Raw genomic sequence first — 19,726 nt, forward strand, 5'->3', positions numbered from 1 at the left:
TCAGTGCTCTATTATTTCCTTCCTTTCATCTGGATAAAACAAGCTTCACTTACAGCCATGACAGGAGGCTGTATCATGATGACACAAAGCCCATAGGACACCTTTGTTCTGCTGAAGCTGAGGCACACAGCCCAGTGACTTCAGAACTTAATGCCAATTTTCACCCCCAGCCTTGGATTCCCTGCCTGTGTGTCCTCATGACAATCTGTCCTCATGGACAGAGGCAGCACTACTGCCATGTCAGACACGCGGCACAGATTTCTGGATGAAACGTGGGGACTTGTGAGGCTGGCTATTTAAGAGAGCAGAAAATACATGACACATCTCCTGACGTGACCTTAGGGGTCTCGGCCCTCCTAAATGATTCCATGATTTGATAATTCTATGGTACTGTGATTCTGTGGTTCTGTGCTTCCATGACTCATTGATTCTATGAGTCTGTGACTTCTGTGGTTCAGGTATTCCCTGATTCTGAGATTCCATGATTCTAAAAGTCATGGTCTTTAGGTTTGGTAAGGAGGAAACGTGTCTGCCATAGCCCAGGCCTGTTATTCACTCCTGACCTCCTGCATGACCACAAAGGCACTGAGTGGACACTGCCAGCCTCCCTGTGCTTATGTGTCCCCATCACCCACCTGTCCCCACAGACTTCCAGGTCCCTGTCACCAACCAGCTCCCATTTGGCCGCATGTCCCCATATCCCCATATCTTCATGATTTCCCCATATTGTCATGATATTCTTATGTTCCCATGATGCCCCCATATCTCCATGATGCTCCCATATCTTTGTGTCCCCATATCCCTATGTCTCCTTGCTTTCCAAATATCTCCCTAATTTCCTCACTGCCCACATCCCAGTTGCCCTCTCACCTCCCCCAAATGCTATATCCCCAGTTCCCCAAACTATCAGCCCAACAACTTGCATCACAGGACTCAAGAGAAGTCAGGGATGAATCCTTGGACAAAGCCTTGATATGGGGACGGTGGTCCTGGGGACAGAAAGGCTGGGGTGTGCTAGGTGCTGGTATCTGGGAGCTTTGGGCTCAATGCCATGGGGATCCCAGCACTCAATGTTCTTCCTCTGATCCCTGGTTGCCTCCTGTGCCCCGGGGCTGGGGCAGGGGATGGCTGCATGCCAGGTCAGTCTGTGCCAACGGAGCCTGCCAAACCCAGGGGCACTTGGGGGTTGTGGGAGGGACAGTGGGAGGATAAATGCAGCCCTTGCTTCCTGCAGCCTCACCCAGCTCCCAGAGCACAGAGGAAGATGAAGGCAGCTGCGCTCAGCCTCGTGATGCTCCTCGCTGCCCTGTGCTGCACAGTGGAAGCTCAGGTGAAGCATCCATGGGGGATGTGGGCTGAGGCTGGAGGGGATTGGCCATGGGGGTCCCTGATGCCAAGGTCTCTCTCACTCCCTCTCCTACTCCTCTCCCCACAGCCACTTGTGCAAGCACCGGAAGTTGTTGTGGTGAGTGCCCGGGCAGCCACACAGATTGTGTCCAAGGGTTGCCCTGCAGGGAGCTCCGCAGGGACAGGTGGAGTCTGCCCCTGCCTGGCAGAGGCCACCCCTCAACTTGGAACATCCAAATTCCTTCCATTTGCACTCTAGTCCCCTTTTCTTTGGGTCCCCAAATGCCTTCTCTTTGGAGCTCCAAATGCCCTCTCTTTGGGTCCCCCTATCCCATCCTTTTGGCACCAACAAATCTCCTTCCTTTGGCATCCCAATTCTCATCTGTTTAGGTCCCCAGTCCCCTCTCTTTCATTTTCCCCCATTCACCTCTCTTTGAGATCCTCGTTCCTCTTCATTTGGTACTCCCAAGTCTCATCTCTTTGTCATCCCTATTCCCCTTGCTTTGGGCCCCCCAAGCTCCTGTCCTGTCCCTATGTCCTACCCCAACCCTGGGTTTCTCCATGGGCAGAAGTGCAGACAGAACTTGGCAGCCACAAGCGTGGGGGCAGCCCTAGGGCCAAACAGGGGGCTTGGGTGGGGACACCCAATCTCACAGTTCCCTCATGGCTGTCCCTTGGCTCTTCTTCCCCAGGAACCACCACCTGTCGTCGTTGACATTCCTGGTCCTGTAAGTTGAGAGGTGACCCTGGGATAAGAACGGGGGTGCGATGTGTTGCTGTCTTCTCTGTTTTCCTGGGACTTGGAGACACCCCTGGGCCCCAAGGCCTCTGTTTGGCTCCCTCCTGCGGTGGGAGATCAATGGGCAGGGGAAGGAGGCAATGGAGGGCAGTTGGGGCTGAGCAGACTACAGGACCTTGCCTTGGCCATGGTGTTCTAGTGCCCACAATGAGTCCCTGTGCCGTCCAGGCCTCTCAGTGTGTCCCATTTTCCTTGGTGTTCCCAGTGTGGTCCAGCATTTCCCATTGTCCCTCGGTGTATCCCTATACCTCCTTTCTCCCCAGGTCGTGCTCAGCAGAGCAGAGGAGAATCCCCCACGTGAGAAACGCGCGGTCCTGGATCTGCATGTCTAGGTGAGCAGCACGGGGACACCTGCAACCCCACAGGGCACTTGGGGACCTTGGGTGTCCCGTAGCCCTGAGGACCAGGGATCAGGGGCTGGGGATGGATGGTATGGAGGGGACTGTCTCTGGCCTGCTCCAGGGGGACCTGGGCACTGTCACCTCCATACCTTCCCTTGCACTCTATGGGGCAGTGCAGAGGAGGGGATTTTGAAGAGGCAAGCTCAGGCTGCCCTATGGATAGGCAAGGGTCAGCGTGCAGGTGGGACAGGAGCTGTGGCTGCTGTCCCAAGGGGACCCACATCCTGCCCTGGGCCTGTTGGCTGCTGCCAGCCCTTCTTCTCTTGCCCAAAGTTCTTGGGGACAAACCCTGCAGGGACAAGGATTCTCCTCGCCTCTGATGCCCTCTGACATCCTCTGATGACCAGCGCTGCCCTCTGATGACCAAGGTTGCCCTCTGATGACCAATGAAGACCCTGATGATTAATGACACCCTCTGATGATCAATAAATCCCTCAGCAAAGCTACACTCTGTGTCTGTGTCCTTGTTCTCATGCTCAGCAGGACCACTCGGATCTGGTCACACTGCTGGCTCGTTCCTATGAGCATCAATGAATACCCCCAGGTCCTATGAGCATCAATGAATACCCCCAGGTCCATTTCCTCTACAGTCTTCCAGCCCCTCTGCCCCACACCTGAAGCATTGCCTGGCGTTGCTGTGGCCAAAGCCCAGGATCCAGCATTTGGTCTTGTTGAACCTCATCCCATTGGCTTCAGCCTGTCAGATCCCTCTGTAGGGCCATGCAACCACCAGGCAGATCGACGCTTCCTGCCAACTTGGTGTCATCTGCAAGCCATGGATGTTCAAGGAACGTTTGGATTTTGTGTTGAGGGAAATGGTCTAGTGAGAACTATTGGTGATGGGTGGATTCTTGGACTGGATGATCTTGTAGGTCTTTTCCAACCTCGGTGATTCTGTGATTCTGTGATGATGACAAATGCCTTGTGGGGGTGGTTACTGCGATGGGAACAAAATAACTGCTGGAAATACCCGAATAATTTATCAGGACAGTATCTCTGATAAAGCAGAGATCTCTATCCTGCCCCATAGATCTTCTGCAACCATGAGAGCACACAGAAAACAGCGTTACATCTTTTATGCCTTATATTACTTGACGCTTACCTCTTTCTCCCCTGGTTGCAAATTGGCTGAGTGCTTCGGCTTCACAATCTTCCCAATGCTCAAGTAAACATACGGATACTGGCTAAACATCAATTGTTGCCAACTAAGCATATATTGCTAATTAATTAACTTCTCACATTTGCTCATTCAACACTCGGTCATTGTTTCTGGACATCTGCTCGTCCTTGCATAGAGATAAGCTTGGAAAGAGGATAAGGGGGAGTATCACGATGCCTGCTGTTGCATCTCAACCTACCCACAGAGCAAGGCAATCCAGCCTTGCATGGAGGCCCTGGCTTTTTTGATGTTTGTTAAGTCTGTTTTTCTTTTGCTGAGGGTCTCTTATCCAAACAGAACAGCCCTACTATATGCTTTCTAGTCCATAATACTGTACCTACTCTATTTGGAACATTTAAAAACTATGGCAGTTTTGCAAGCAAGAATTAATCACACAATTCAGCAACTATATTTCTAAATACATAGATGGTATTTCTACTTTTTCACATCAGCTATTTCTAAGGACAAGTTACAAAATACAAATACACTGTGCTCTACTTCTTCAGATCGATTTCTCCTTTTAAATATCTAATGCAGAAACAACATTCCATTCCTACGTAACTGGCAACAGAGGGCTAAACCTACTTGGGCTGCTGAAGTGTGCAAAGACATTGCTTGGGCAAAGACATATTGCCCAAATAAAGGATGTGGTCGTGAAGGTGCACCATGTAGATGCTCATGTGCCCAAGAGTTGGGCTACTTGAAGAACAACAAAAAAACCATCAGGTAGATTGAGCTGCCAAAATTGAGATGGCTCAAAAAGACCTGGACTGGCAGAAAACAAGGGTGAATTATTTCTAGCTCAGAAAGCCCGTGAGACCTCGGGCCACCAAGGAAGGGATCCAACATATGAGAGGGCTGGAGTCCGAGGGGTGGACTTAACTATGGATGCTATTGCACAGGTTATTCATGACTGTGAAACATGTGCCACAATTAAACAAGCCAAGAGGATAAAAACTCTCTGGGAGGAAGAGCGATGGCAAAAGTATAAACATGGGGAGCTGTGGCAAGGTTGATTCGCAATGGTAAGTGATATGTGCTTACCATGGTGGAGGCGACCACTGGGTGGCTTGAAACATATGCAGTACCCCATGCTACCGCCCAAAACACCATATTGGTCTTGAGAAACAAGTCCTGTGGCGACATGGCCCCCCAGAAAGTATTGAGTCAGATAATGGGACTCATTTCAAAAATTCTCTTGTAAACACTTGGGCCAAAGATCATGGCATTGAGTGGATTTACCATATTCCCTACCATGCACCAGCCTCTGGTAAAATTGAACTCTACAATGGGTTGTTAAAAACTATGCTGAAAGCAATGGGTGGCGGAACAATTAAGCACTGGGAGAAGCATTTGGCAGAAGACACCTGGTTGGTCAATACCAGAGGATCTATCAATCGTGATGGTCCTGCCCAATCCAGATTCCTACATGCTGTAGAGGGAGATAACGTCCCTGTAGTACATGTAAAGTGCATGGTGGGAAAGGAGTTTGGGTTCTTCCAGCCTCTGGAAAGGGCAAACCTCTCCTCTGTGGAACTGATTTTGCACAGAGACCAGGGTCCACCTGGTGGGTGATGGAGAAAGATGGGGATGTTCAATGTGTACCAGAAGGGAATTTAATGTTCGGAATGCAGTCAGTAATTCCATGTGTATATAAGTATATAGACCTGTGTGTAATGCATTTTAATTTTTCTTTTTGTATATAAGTAGATATATTAAGCATGATGTAGTGATGTAGAGTAAGAGGTGGAATGTCATGGTTTTATGATTCATGTTATCAGTATTCTACATCATAACATCATGTAAAGCACAGGTAATTAAAGAGTTAATGCTCCAGTTCTGTGGACTGACAACTTTCTGGATACCTGGTTCTCAGAAGAGAAGAAGAACTGCATTTCCCAGGGGACTGTGCATTCAGAGAGGAAGATAAGTCATGGGAGGAAGTCACGGGATCTCTCCCTCTCTCGCTGCCTGGCAGTGTTGTGGTGCTCCCCAGCCATGCGCCTTCAGTTCAAAGTGGAATGTTCAATTTCAGAGACTCTCTTATTTTATTTGATTTATCCCACTCAATTTCAATTAGATTGTATTATATATTGTGTTACCTTCCATTCTGATATCATATTTAGTGAAAGTAAAAATCTTCCTCCTTAGATTGTTGCAGCTGTTCTGTTTTTGGGCCCAGCTCCCACATCCCTACCCTTCTTCTTTTCCCTTCCCATTTTGGGTCCGGGTGGCCTACAGGCCTTCTGCCCCCTGTCACAGTCACAGATTGATCTAGGCAGCTCTATGACACCCTGCAAGCCAAAAGGTCAGAAGTTCACGCCTCTCAGGTTACCCTGGAACTGTGAAACTGTCCCCTCAATCCACGAAGAATCCCATCAAAGCAATGGGTCTTTACAGAGAGCAGCCCTGTGAGTGAATTGCTGAGACCAGCTTTGGGAGAAGCAACCATAGAGAGCCTTACAGACCCACACAGACCCATAGAGATCCCTAGGGACCCATAGAGACCCATAGAGACTCACAGGAACCCACAGAGACACATAGAGATCCATAGGAACCCATAGAAATCCCATAGAGACCCATTGAGACACATAGAGCTGCTGGATAAGCACAGGCTCAGGAAAGCCCACCCTGAAGCATAACAACTGCCTTATTCTCCCTCTTGCAAAGTGCCCTCAGAAGTGCCCTGGAGTACTAAGCCCCTGCACCAGGGAGCAGCTGTGGCAGCAGAAGGCCCCTGCCCTGCCCTGCCCTGCTTCCCCCCACACATCTCCCTGCAGCGTCCTGGGCAGCTCCCAGGGCAGGCTGAGTGCTGAGTGCTGAGTGCTGAGTGCTGAGTGCTGAGCCTGGCAGGCGGCAGAGTCCCTGGCCCGGCACACAGCCCCTGGGGCAGGACAGCCCTGGGCACCCGGCTGCAGCCCCGGCTGCACAGCCTGCAGCCGTCCTGAGACACGCAGCCCTCAGGGCTGTGCTCTGATGCTGCAGCACGGAAGCCCTCAACTAGAGTGGGTCTTTTTCACTGATAATGAAACAGTCTCAGCTGCCTCATCTGCAATGGAATGTCCCAAATGTAGTGATCCTTGCAATAAAAGCCACTGCACTGCCTGCAATGAGAGACTTACCTTGTCAAGGGCTGTGAGAAATGCTCCTCCAGTGGACTCTCAGCCTGTTCAGATGCCATGCAGGCTGCAAGCTCTCCTCCTTCTTCTCTCTGTCACCTGCAGATCATGCTCCCAGTCCTGCTGTGTGCTGCACAGGAGCTACTCCTGGGCACAGCTCTTTCACTGCAGCACTGACGACTTGTAGGAGCTCCCTCTGTCCCAGGAGCCCAGCACAGCTCAGCAGCAGATGATGCGATTTCTATCCAACCCACTGATCTCCCCTGAGATGTCCCTGGGTCTCCATGGCCAACAGCTCCTGAAAGACAACAGCACCATGACTGTACTTTGAAATCTTTGTACTGTACTTTAAATTAACCACCAAACGTCCAGTGGACAGTGACTAACTCCAGACATACTTAGTCCTACCAGAGTGTGATTGCTAAAACAAAAAGGGCACACAGAGCAGGACAGGGAGGGGTGGACTAAACCTGGGCAGGGCAGTGATACAGCTGAGGCAGTGCAAGCACCTCATCCCTACATGGAAACCCAGCAATGGAAATGGGATTCTGCTCCCCACGGACCAACAGGATCTGAGATTCCTCTGGTTGAGTTCAGGCATGCACAAGGAGTTGCCTGCATGTGAGCTCCTGCTCCGAGTCCTTGGTCCTTCAGCGGGGAGTCAGTTGCTCACACACAGACCCTGGGTGATGACCAAGGTGCTTGGGGTGCTCCTGGATGTGTGCTAGTGCTTCTAAAGAGTGTGGGAAATCCCTGAGACAGACACCTCCTTCCTGAGCATCAGCTGAGAGCCAGAGAGGGGATGGAGATATACTTGGCCATCTTGTACGACAACAGACCCCTTTGTTTAGGGCACCTGAGTGTGCCTTTTTCACTTGTCTCCATGGAGCATGCAGTTATGCAGCTGGCAAAAGGGATGAGCTCTCAAAAGAAGAGGCAGATCATCTCTGTTCTCCATCTGCTGCCTGTTCTGGAGCTCAAGGCACTACAGAGCTGACACACATCTTTGTTCTTCGTCCGATGAAACCTCAGTTTTCTATGGGCTCTCATGTGACTGGCCTCAGAAGTCATGGCAGTGTCCTGGGCTGTCCTGCACACTCACATGCAGCTGCAAATGCAGCACAGAGCCTTTAGGAAAGCCATGCCCTCAGAGTGTCTGTGCTGCTTGGACAACTCCAAGCCTCACAATGGGTCCGATGCCTGTGTGCCACCTTCTGAACACAAATACCATAGATGCGCTCCTCAGCCATGCTAAATCTAATGATGTTTCCCAATTGGCATGTGTTTTGCACTGTTGAAAACACACAAATATGATGAGCCGGAAATTTTTGTGCAGTTTCAGGCTTGAGCTCTTGTTTGGACCACAGAGACACAATTATATGGCTTCCACAACTGGACTGCAGCACAAGGGGGATACAGAGTCTTTACAGTGGATGGGTGAGGAGACAAGGAAGGACGACTGCCCTCTGTGAGAGTGCACTGAGCTCTTCCTGGGGATGGCAGAGCAGGTCAGAGCGAATGGAAATGGCAAAGAGAGGAACCACAGAATCACAGAATTACCAAGGTTGGATAAGACCTTCTAGATCATCCAGTCCAACCATCATCTATCACCAACAGTTCTCACCAAACCGTGTCTCTCAACACAACATCCAAACGTTCCTTGAACACCTCCAGGGTTGGTGACTCCACCACCTCCCTGGGCAGCCCATTCCAGTGCCTGACCACTATTTCAGAATAGTACTATTTCCTAACGTCAGGCCTAAATCTCCCCTGGCACTGCTTGAAGCCATTCCCTCTAGTCCATTCACCAGTTACACGAGAGAAGAGGCCTTAGCCCAGCTCACTACAACTTCCCTTCAGGTAGTTATAGAGAGCAATAATGTCTCCCCTGAGCCTCCTCTTCTCCAGACTGAACAATCCCAGCTCCTTCAGCCTCTCCTCATCAGGCCTGTGCTCCAGACCCCTCACCAGCTTTGTCGCCCTTCTTTGAACCTGCTCCAGAGCCTCAATGTCTTTCTTGCAGCGAGGGGCCCAAAACTGAACCCAGTACTCAAGGTGCAGCCTCACCAGAGCCCTCCATGAACCCATGCTGACTAACTATGGTTATCTATGGAGACTTGATCTTGCTGTGGTGAGCCTTAAACAATGGGTAAAATTAGATTAGAGCTTATTTTTCCTGTTGTGGTTTGCAAAAGGCTTTAGTGAGCCTTAGGCAGCAGGTAAAATTTAACCCCCTTCCATCAGTGTGTCGTCGTGAGAGCCCATCCTGCAACCCTAGAAAACCAGAATCCTGGAATACTAGAGAAACCTTAGAAAATTACAGTTCTAGAGACCTGAAAGCCTTGAACCTAGAATCCTGTAATCCTATAAATCCTAGAAACCTAGAATTCTATAAACTGAAGAAATCTAGAATCCTCGCATCATGGAATCTTAGAAACCTACCTAGCATACAAAAAACCTAAATCCTGGAAACATAGAACACTATAATTCTTTAATCCTGGAAACCTGGAATCCTACTTCATAGAAATCTAGAAATCTAAGAAAGCTATAATCCTACCATCCTGCAAACCTAAGAAAAGTAGAAATTTAGAATCCTACAGACAAGAATCCTACGTGCTTAAATTCCTACACTCCTACAACTCTAGAATTCCAGAAGCGTCAAATCCTAGAAACACAGAATCCTATAAATGTAGAAACCTAGAATCCTAGCATGCTAGAATGTGAATGTCCTAGACTCTCAGAATCATCGAGGTTGGAGAAGATGAGGTCATCGAGCCCAACCCAGGACGTGCCATGCCATGGAAGTCCCTCACCTGCTCCCCAGCAGCACAGGCTCAGGGCCCAGCAGGGTGACACAGCACAGATCTGGTGACAGGTCACAGCTATGGGTTTAGCGGTGGATTTGATGGTGCTGAGTTAACAGTTGGATGACCTGAGAGGTCATTTCTAACCTCAATGATGCCATGATGCCATGATGGGGAGATCACTGCAGGGGGAGATCACAGCCTGAGAACTCAGACCTCATCACTTTTTACTTGTTCAGTGTTGTGCTGTTACAAAAGCCTGAGTATTTCTTTGTAGATGTCCTCAAACCAGCCAAGGGGTTTTCCTGAGGAGAACCTTTCACGTGAAATTGCGATCAAGTGTCATCCACCTGCTTTGTGTTTATCACAAAAACAGCCCGTTCCTCACCTCGGTCAATATTCCTCAGTGATGGCAGCACGGGCAGTTCATTGGTTCTTTCCAAAAGAACTCCAGAGCAGGAATAATGCCACGCTGTATTTAAATATAGTGAATAAGGCAGCACTGCTAAGCTCTGACAAAGATTGTGCAGAGCAGAATCAGCCCAAAGGAAGCTCTTCCAGCTGGCTGCTCTCTGGGCAATTTCCAAAGCAAACACTGAACTGCTGTTTTCAGAGAGGACACACAAACAGCTCTCTTATTTATGGGAAATGCCCCGTGAAGCTGTGACCAGCTGGCTGTTCTGTCGGATGGAGCACTTCACATTGGCTTATCATCTTTCCTTGACAAATCCTTGAGCTGTTTGCAGTTCTAAGCCATTTATCAGTGCTCTATTATTTCCTTCCTTTCATCTGGATAAAACAAGCTTCACTTACAGCCCTGACAGGAGGCTGTATCATGATGACACAAAGCCCATAGGACACCTTTGTTCTGCTGAAGCTGAGGCACACAGCCCAGTGACTTCAGAACTTAATGCCAATTTTCACCCCCAGCCTTGGATTCCCTGCCTGGGTGTCCTCATGACAATCTGTCCTCATGGACAGAGGCAGCACTACTGCCATGTCAGACATGCGGCACAGATTTCTGGATGAAACGTGGGGACTTCTGAGGCTGGCTATTTAAGAGAGCAGAAAATACATGACACATCTCCTGACGTGACCTTAGGGGTCTCGGCCCTCCTAAATGATTCCATGATTCGATAATTCTATGGTACTGTGATTCTGTGGTTCTGTGCTTCCATGACTCATTGATTCTATGAGTCTGTGACTTCTGTGGTTCAGGTATTCCGTGATTCTGAGATTCCATGATTCTAAAAGTCATGGTCTTCAGGTTTGGTAAGGAGGAAACGTGTCTGCCATAGCCCAGGCCTGTTATTCACTCCTGACCTCCTGCATGACCAGAAAGACACTGAGTGGACACTGCCAGCCTCCCTGTGCTTATGTGTCCCCATCACCCACCTGTCCCCACAGACTTCCAGGTCCCTGTCACCAACCAGCTCCCATTTGGCTGCATGTCCCCATATCCCCATATCTTCATGATTTCCCCATATTGTCATGATATTCTTATGTTCCCATGATGCCCCCATATCTCCATGATGCTCCCATATCTTTGTGTCCCCATATCCCTATGTCTCCTTGCTTTCCAAATATCTCCCTAATTTCCTCACTGCCCACATCCCAGTTGCCCTCTCACCTCCCCCAAATGCTATATCCCCAGTTCCCCAAACTATCAGCCCAACAACTTGCATCACAGGACTCAAGAGAAGTCAGGGATGAATCCTTGGACAAAGCCTTGATATGGGGACGGTGGTCCTGGGGACAGAAAGGCTGGGGTGTGCTAGGTGCTGGTATCTGGGAGCTTTGGGCTCAATGCCATGGGGATCCCAGCACTCAATGTTCTTCCTCTGATCCCTGGTTGCCTCCTGTGCCCTGGGGCTGGGAAAGGGGATGGCTGCATGCCAGGTCAGTCTGTGCCAACGGAGCCTGCCAAACCCAGGGGCACTTGGGGGTTGTGGGAGGGACAGTGGGAGGATAAATGCAGCCCTTGCTTCCTGCAGCCTCACCCAGCTCCCAGAGCACAGAGGAAGATGAAGGCAGCTGCGCTCAGCCTCGTGATGCTCCTCGCTGCCCTGTGCTGCACAGTGGAAGCTCAGGTGAAGCATCCATGGGGGATGTGGGCTGGGGCTGGAGGGGATTGGCCATGGGGTTCCCTGATGCCAAGGTCTCTCTCACTCCCTCTCCTACTCCTCTCCCCACAGCCACTTGTGCAAGCACCGGAAGTTGTTGTGGTGAGTGCCCGGGCAGCCACACAGATTGTGTCCAAGGGTTGCCCTGCAGGGAGCTCCGCAGGGACAGGTGGAGTCTGCCCCTGCCTGGCAGAGGCCACCCCTCAACTTGGAACATCCAAATTCCTTCCATTTGCACTCTACTCCCCTTTTCATTGGGTCCCCAAATGCCTTCTCTTTGGAGCTCCAAATGCCCTCTCTTTGGGTCCCCATATCCCATCCTTTTGGCACCAACAAATCTCCTTCCTTTGGCATCCCAATTCTCATCTGTTTAGGTCCCCAGTCCCCTCTCTTTCATTTTCCCCCATTCACCTCTCTTTGAGATCCTCGTTCCTCTTCATTTGGTACTCCCAAGTCTCATCTCTTTGTCATCCCTATTCCCCTTGCTTGAACCCCCCAAGCTCCTGTCCTGTCCCTATGTCCTACCCCAACCCTGTGTTTCTCCATGGGCAGAAGTGCACACAGAACTTGGCAGCCAGAAGCGTGGGGGCAGCCCTAGGGCCAAACTGGGGGCTTGGGTGGGGACACCCAATCTCACAGTTCCCTCATGGCTGCCCCTTGGCTCTTCTTCCCCAGGAACCACCACCTGTCCTCGTTGACATTCCTGGACCTGTAAGTTGAGAGGTGACCCTAGGATAAGAACGGGGGTGCGATGTGTTGCTGTCCTCTCTCTTTTCCTGGGTCTTGGAGACACCCCTGGGCCCCAAGGCCAATGTTTGGCTCCCTCCCGCGGTGGGCAATCAATGGGCAGGGGAAGGAGGCAATGGAGGGCAGTTGGGGCTGAGCAGACTACAGGACCTTGCTTTGGACTAGGTGTTCTAGTGCCCACAATGGATCCCTGCGCCTTCAGGGCCTCTCAGTGTGTCCCTTTTTCCTTGGTGTTCCCAGTGTATTCCAGCGTTTCCCATTGTCCCTCAGTGTGTCCCTATACCTCCTTTCTCCCCAGGTCGTGCTCAGCAGAGCAGAGGAGAATCCCCCACGTGAGAAACGCGCGGTCCTGGATCTGCGTGTCTAGGTGAGCAGCACGGGGACACCTGCAACCCCACAGGGCACTTGGGGACCTTGGGTGTCCCGTAGCCCTAAGGACCAGGGATCAGGGGCTGGGGATGGATGGTATGGAGGGGACTGTCCCTGGCCTGCTCCAGGGGGACCTGGGCACTGTCACCTCCATACCTTCCCTTGCACTCTATGGGGCAGTGCAGAGGAGGGGATTTGGAAGGGGCAAGCTCAGGCTGCCCTATGGATAGCCAAGGGTCAGCGTGCAGGTGGGACAGGAGCTGTGGCTGCTGTCCCAAGGGGACCCACATCCTGCCCTGGGCCTGTTGGCTGCTGCCAGCCCTTCTTCTCCTGCCCTAAGACCTTGGGAACAAACCCTGCAGGGACAAGGATTCTCCTCACCTCTGATGGCCTTTGACATTCTCTGATGACCAGCGCTGACCTCTGATGACCAAGGTTGCCCTCTGATGACCAATGAAGACCCTGATGATTAATGACACCCTCTGATGATCAATAAATCCCTCAGCAAAGCTACACTCTGTGTCTGTGTCCTTGTTCTCATGCTCAGCAGGGACTGCTTGGACCTGGTCCTGCCCGGCAGTGGCCACCCTGAAGTGCTGGGAGGGGTCCCCAGCTCCATGCCATGCACACAGTGACCTACACCCCTGTGGGCTTCCCCACTCTCTCATCATCTGCTCCAAAGTCCTGAAGGTTGGAGCTCCTCATGCTGCCATGCAGCCTCAATACCCTGCCTCTGTTTTCTCCCAGATCCTCCTCCAAACTCTTCACCCTTTGCTCTACCTCTGTATGGCCACAGTGCGATCACATCACTCTCCTTTAGCCCCCTCGTTTATTGCAGCTACCTGTCCCTCCTTTGGGTCTGCTTCATTCCTCTTCCCTCAGTCCCCCTATCCCCTACCCTGCCACATAAAACAAGGTCTGCATATCCCCACCCATGGACTCCTCAAATATCCTCATGATCAGTGAAGCCCTCTGATGACCAGTGACACCCGCTCTTGATTAATGAGGCCTTCTGATGGTTTATGAACACCTCTGACAATCAATGGAACACTCTGACAACCAACAAAGCCTTCAGATGACCACAGACACCTTCTGATGGCAAAATAAGCCCTCTGACGATCAGCAGATTGCTGCTTCACGCGCAGGGAAGGGAACAGTGGGAAAGAAAGATTCTGACATCATAGTGGGAGATAGCATGGTTTGCTCATCATAGCGTAATGGTTTGCTTCTGATTTAATCAGAGAATCTGGAGAGGAGAGTGGGGCTGCATCTGACTTCCCTGAGAGACACGACTGTAGTTGAAGAGATGAGGCAGGTGATAATCTGCAGACAAAGCAGTACTGCCTGATGTTGGTTAGGGTGAGCCCCCTCGACCAGTTTGATGACCAGGGGTCTGGAGATCATAGAATCCTAGAATCACCAAGGTTGGAAAAGACCTTTGAGATCATCCAGTCCAACCATCCACCCATCACCAACAGTTCTCACTCATCCATGTCCCTCAACACCATGTTTTCACATTCCTTACACACCTCCAAGGTCGGTGACTCCACCATCTCCCTGGGCTGCCCATTCTAGGGCCTGACCAGCCTTTTGGTAATGTAGTATTTCCTAAAGTCCAGCCTGAATCTCCCTTGGAGCAACTTGAGGCCATTCCCTCTTGTCCTATTACTGTCACGTGAGAGAAGAGGCTGACCCCCAGCTCACTGCAACCTCCCTTCAGGTAGTTACAGTGAGCAATAAGGTCTTCTCTGAGCCTCCTCTTCTCCATACAAACAATCCCAGCTCCCTCAGCTGCTCCTCTTAACACTTGTGCTCCAGACCCCTTACCAGCCTTGTTACCTTCTGTGGACTTGCTCCAGGCCTCAATGTCCTCCTTGCAGTGAGGAGCCTAAAAGTGAATGCAGCACTGAAGTTACAGCCTCACCAGTGCAGAGTACAGAGGGACCATGACTTCCCTACTCCTGCTAGCAATGCTTTTTCTGATGCAAGCCAAGATGCCATTGACCTTCTTGGCCACCTGGGCACACTGCTGGCTCGTGTTCCTACGAGCATCGACCAGTACCCCCAGGTCCACTTACTCTATGCAGTCTTCCAGCCCCTTTGCCCCACACCTGTAGGGTTGCCTGGGGTTGCTGTGGTCAAAGCCCAGGACCTGGCATTTGGCCTTATTCTATTTCATCCCATTGGCTTCAGCCTGTCAGATCCCTCTGTAGGGCCATGCAACCCCCAGGCAGATCAACACTTCCTGCCACCTTGGTGTCATCTGCAAGTCATGGATGATGGCAAATGCCTTATGGGGGTGATTACAGCAGTGGGAACAAAATAACTGGCAGTGGAGGGGTAAACCTATTTGGACTGCTGAACTGTGCAAAGATATTGCTGCTCAAATAAAGAATATGGTTGCAAAGGTGCACCATGTGGATGCACATGTGCCCAAGAGTCGGGCACATGAACAGCAAAAAAACCATCTGGTAGACCGAGCTGCCAGAACTGAGGTGGCTCAGATAGACCTGGACTGGCAGAAAACAAGGGTGAATTATTTCTAGCTCGGTGAGCCCATGAGACCTCGGGCCATTAAGGGAGAGAGATGCAACACATAAGTGGGCTAGAGACCGAGGGGTGGACTTAACTATGGATGCTATTGCACAGGTTATCCATGACTGTGATACATGTGCCACAATTAAACAAGCCAAGAGGATGAAACCTCTCTGGGGGGAAGGGCGATGGCAAAAGTATAAATATGGGGAGGCATGGCAGGTTGATTCTATCACCTTGCCACGATCACCAGTGGTAAGTGATATGTGCTCACCATGGTGGAGGCAACCACTGGGTGGCTTGAAACATATGCAGTACCCCATGCTACCGCCCAAAACACCTTATTGGTCTTGAGAAACAAGTCCTGTGGCAACAGTGCACCCCAGAAAGAATTGAGTCAGATAAAGGGACTCATTTCAAAAATTCTCTTGGAAATACTTGGGCCAAAGATCATGGCATTGAGTGGATTTATCATATTCCCTACCATGCACCAGCCTCTGGTTAAACTGAACAATACAATGGGTTGTTAAAAACTGTGCTGAAAGTAATGAGTGTCAGAACAATTAAGCAGTGGGAGAAGCATTTGGCAGAAGACACCTGGGTGGTCAATACCAGAGGATCTATCAATCGTGATGGTCCTACCCAATCCAGATTCCTACATGCTGTAGAGGGAGATAAAGTCCCTGTAGTACATGTACAGTGCATGTTGGGAAAAGAGTTTGGGTCCTTCCAGCCTCTGGAAAGGGCAAACCTCTCCTCTGTGGAACTGATTTTGCACAGAGACCAGGGTCCACCTGGTGGGTGATGGAGAAAGATGGGGATGTTCAATGTGTACCAGAAGGGAATTTGATGTTGGGGAATGCAGTCAGTAATTCCATGTGTATATAAGTATATAGACATGTGTGTGTAATGCATTTTAATTATTCTTTTTGTATATATGTAGATATATTAAGCATGATGTAGTGATGTAGAGTAAGGGGTGGAATGTCATGATTTTATTACTCATGTTATCAGTATTCCACATCATAACATCATGTAAAGCACAGGTAATTAAAGAGTTAATGCTCCAGTTCCGTGGACTGACAACTTTCTGGATATTTGGTTCTCAGAAGAGAAGAAGAACTGCATTTCCCAGGGGACTGCGCATTCAGAGAGGAAGATAAGTCATGGGAGGAAGTCACGGGATCTCTCCCTCTCCCGCTGCCTGGCAGTGTTGTGGTGCTCCCCAGCCATGCGCCTTCAGTTCAAAATGGAATGTTCAATTTCAGAGACTCTCTTATTTTATTTGATTTATTCCCCTCAATTTCAATTAGATTGTATTATTTTGTGTTATCTTGCATTCTGATACCATATTGAGTAAAATTAAGTTTTCCTCCATAGATTGTTGCAGCTGTTCTGTTTTTGGAGCCCAGCTCCCATATCCCTACCCTTCTTCTTTTTCCTTCCCATTTTGGGTCCAGGGGGCCTACGCACCTGATGCCCCCTGTCACGGGCACAGATTGATTGAAATAGCTCTGTGACACCCTGCAAGCAAAAAGGTCAGACGTTCATGCCTCTCAGGTTACCGTGGGACTGTGAAACTGTCCCCTCAGTCCCAATGGAGAATCCCATCAAAGCAATGGGTCTTTACAGAGAGCAGCCCTGTGAGTGAATTGCTGAGTCCAGCTTTGGGAGAGGCATCCATCCTTCTGCCCCTGCCTTGAGGATTGTCATAAGGGAACATGTCACACCCCACACACGAAGGCAGGGAGAGGTGCCCAGATTCACAGCTCCTGGTTAGATAACAGTGAAACACACTCAGTGTCCAGGTACAGTCATCAGCTTTAATGCTAATATGTGCACTACAATTATCTGCAGGCACACCGCAGGCAAAGTGTTTTTTGTTGGTCTGCAGGACCTGAGGGCTGACACAAGTGCAAGGAGAAAGGAGAACAGCGTGCAAAGGTGGTGCAAAGAGAGCAGCACTGAAAAGAGCACGTCCTGCTGCTGCCCATGGCCGTGGCTCCAGGGAAGCAGCAGCACAACTCCAAGGCAGCAGAGAGGGAGCGCCCAGCGGGCGGTGAGGGGCAGCCCCACAGACACCAGGGCTGCTGCAACGTGTGGCATTGGGCTCTTGGTTCCTGCAGCCCTCTGTGTGCAGGGCTGCTCTCTGAGATACAGATGATAATCTACATTTTATTTTTATTATTATTTTTTTTAATCTACTCAAACAGCCAAGTGCTTGAAGAATAGTAAAGATTTCAGGAGTAAGAAAAAAAAAATGCACATGGGAAATATAAATTAATAATATTATTTAAGTGGAGTAAAAACTATTGCAAGAATTTTAACAATTAACAGCGGAAAAAAAAAAAAAAAAAAAAAAAAAAAAAAAAAAGAAATATTACATGATGCCATTCCCAGCTTTTCTTGAGTTTGTGGTAATCATGTGAAGATGATGAAGATATAATTAATGCTGAAAAAACATACATAGAAATAGTTTCTTGAGGACAACCTTGAGCTCCCGGTTCCTCATGCTGTAGATGAGGGGGTTCACTACAGGAGGTACCACTGTGTATAACAGTGCCAGCACCAGGTCCAGAAATGGGGAAGAAAGTGATGGGGGTTTCAGGTAGGCGAATGTGACAGTGCTGACAAAGAGGGAGACCACGGCCAGGTGAGGGAGGCACGTAGAGAAGGCTTTGTGCCATCCCTGCTCAGAGGGCATCCTCAGCACGGCCCTGAAGATCTGCACATAGGACAGCACAACGAAAACAAAACAAGCAAGAAAGATTAAGGCACTAAATATGATAAGCCCAACTTCTCTGAGGTAAGAACCAGGGCAGGAGAGCTTGAGGATCTGGGCAATTTCACAGAAGAACTGATTGATGGCATTGCCTTGGCAGAGAGGCAGGGAAAATGTATTGGCAGTGTGCAGCAGGGAATAGAGAACCCCAGTGCCCCAGGCAGCTGCTGCCATGGTGGCACAAGCTCTGCTGTCCATCAAGGTCCCGTAGTGCAGGGGCTTGCAGATGGCAACGTAGCGGTCATAGGACATGATGGTGAGAATGAAATACTCTGCCGATATCAGAAAGACAAACAGAAATGTCTGGGCAACACATCCTGCATAGGAGATGTGCCTGGTGTCCCAGAGGGCATTGGCCATGGCTTTGGGGAGAGTGGTGGAGATGCAGCCCAGGTCGAGGAGGGCGAGGTTGAGGAGGAAGAAGTACATGGGGGTGTGCAGGCGGTGGTGGCAGGCTACGGCTGTGCTGATGAGGCCGTTGCCCAGGAGGGCAGCCAGGTAGATGCCCAGCAAGAGCCAGAAGTGCAGGAGCTGCAGCTGCCGCGTGTCTGCCAACGCCAGCAGGAGGAACTCGCTGATGGAGCTGCTGTTGGGCATCTGCAGTTCCTGGGCATGGAGTCCTGTGCAGAGTGCAGAAAAGTAATGGTGAGTCAAGATCATTCACACAGACACAGACGCTATAAAAGTATTTTCTTTCTCTATGGAAAATGTTCATTTAGCTCTTTAACTTGAATTTATTTTCATGAGCTTCACCATCCCTTAAGAAGGAGAAGCTTAGGGAGCTCTAATTTTCCTCTCGTTTCCTAATCATATTTCAGCCTCCTGGATATTTTCCATCTTTGAGCAATTTCCTTGTCTCATATCTTTATCCTGTCTGCTCTTGGAGTGCCCATCCCTACCTCTGTGCCCTTAAACTTCTGTTAGAGAAAGCTGCCTGTCTGCAGGATAAGTGCATTATTCATCTCTGTGGGAAACAATGACAATTTCAGCTGGTGCTGTCCTTTGGAAGACGAGAGTTTGAAAGCACTTTAGGAGATTGTTTGCATAACAGCAGACTGAGAAACGTGCAGTTCAGGATTCTCAGAGATGTGTTCATATTTCACAGTTCCTTTTAGATTTCTGCCTACGACTTTTTCCTCGTCCCTAAGAACAAGAAATGAAAAATCCCTGCCTTGTCACTCCACTCGCAAAGTGCTCTTAGAAACACTCTGGGGTGCAGTGTATCTGCGATCCCCCAGCCCCAGGCAGCAGCTGTGGCAGCAGAAGGCCCCTGCCCTGCCCTGCCCTGCCGGGGGCCTCCTTCCCCCCCCACATCTTTCTGCAGCGTCCTGGGCAGCTCCCCGGGCAGGCTGAGTGCTGAGTGCTGAGTGCTGAGTGCTGAGTGCTGAGTGCTGAGTGCTGAGTGCTGAGCCTGGCAGGAGGCAGAGTCCCTGGCTCGGCACACAGCCCCTGGGGCTCAGCAGGGACCTGCTCTGCAGGACAGCCCTGGGCACCCGGCTGCAGCCCCGGCTGCACAGCCTGCAGCCGTCCTGGGACACGCA

General features: G+C 50.2%; 1 protein-coding gene across 1 annotated transcript; it reads right to left on the minus strand.

Annotated features, from left to right (window-relative positions):
• Nucleotides 1-1,997: 1,997 nt before the first annotated feature.
• On the minus strand, nt 1,998-18,782 carry LOC149914647 (olfactory receptor 14A16-like). Its single transcript, XM_090126473.1, has 5 exons — nt 17,895-18,782; nt 16,877-16,927; nt 14,696-14,756; nt 2,637-2,700; nt 1,998-2,073 (listed from the first exon to the last, which is right to left on the minus strand). Exons 1-5 carry the CDS (start codon nt 18,780-18,782, stop codon nt 1,998-2,000), a joined length of 1,140 nt encoding a protein of 379 aa, XP_089982599.1.
• Nucleotides 18,783-19,726: the final 944 nt, after the last annotated feature.

The sequence above is a fragment of the Phasianus colchicus genome, chromosome 29 (genome assembly GCF_987193195.1).
Source record: "Phasianus colchicus chromosome 29, bPhaCol1.hap1.1, whole genome shotgun sequence".
Lineage (NCBI taxonomy): Eukaryota > Metazoa > Chordata > Aves > Galliformes > Phasianidae > Phasianus > Phasianus colchicus.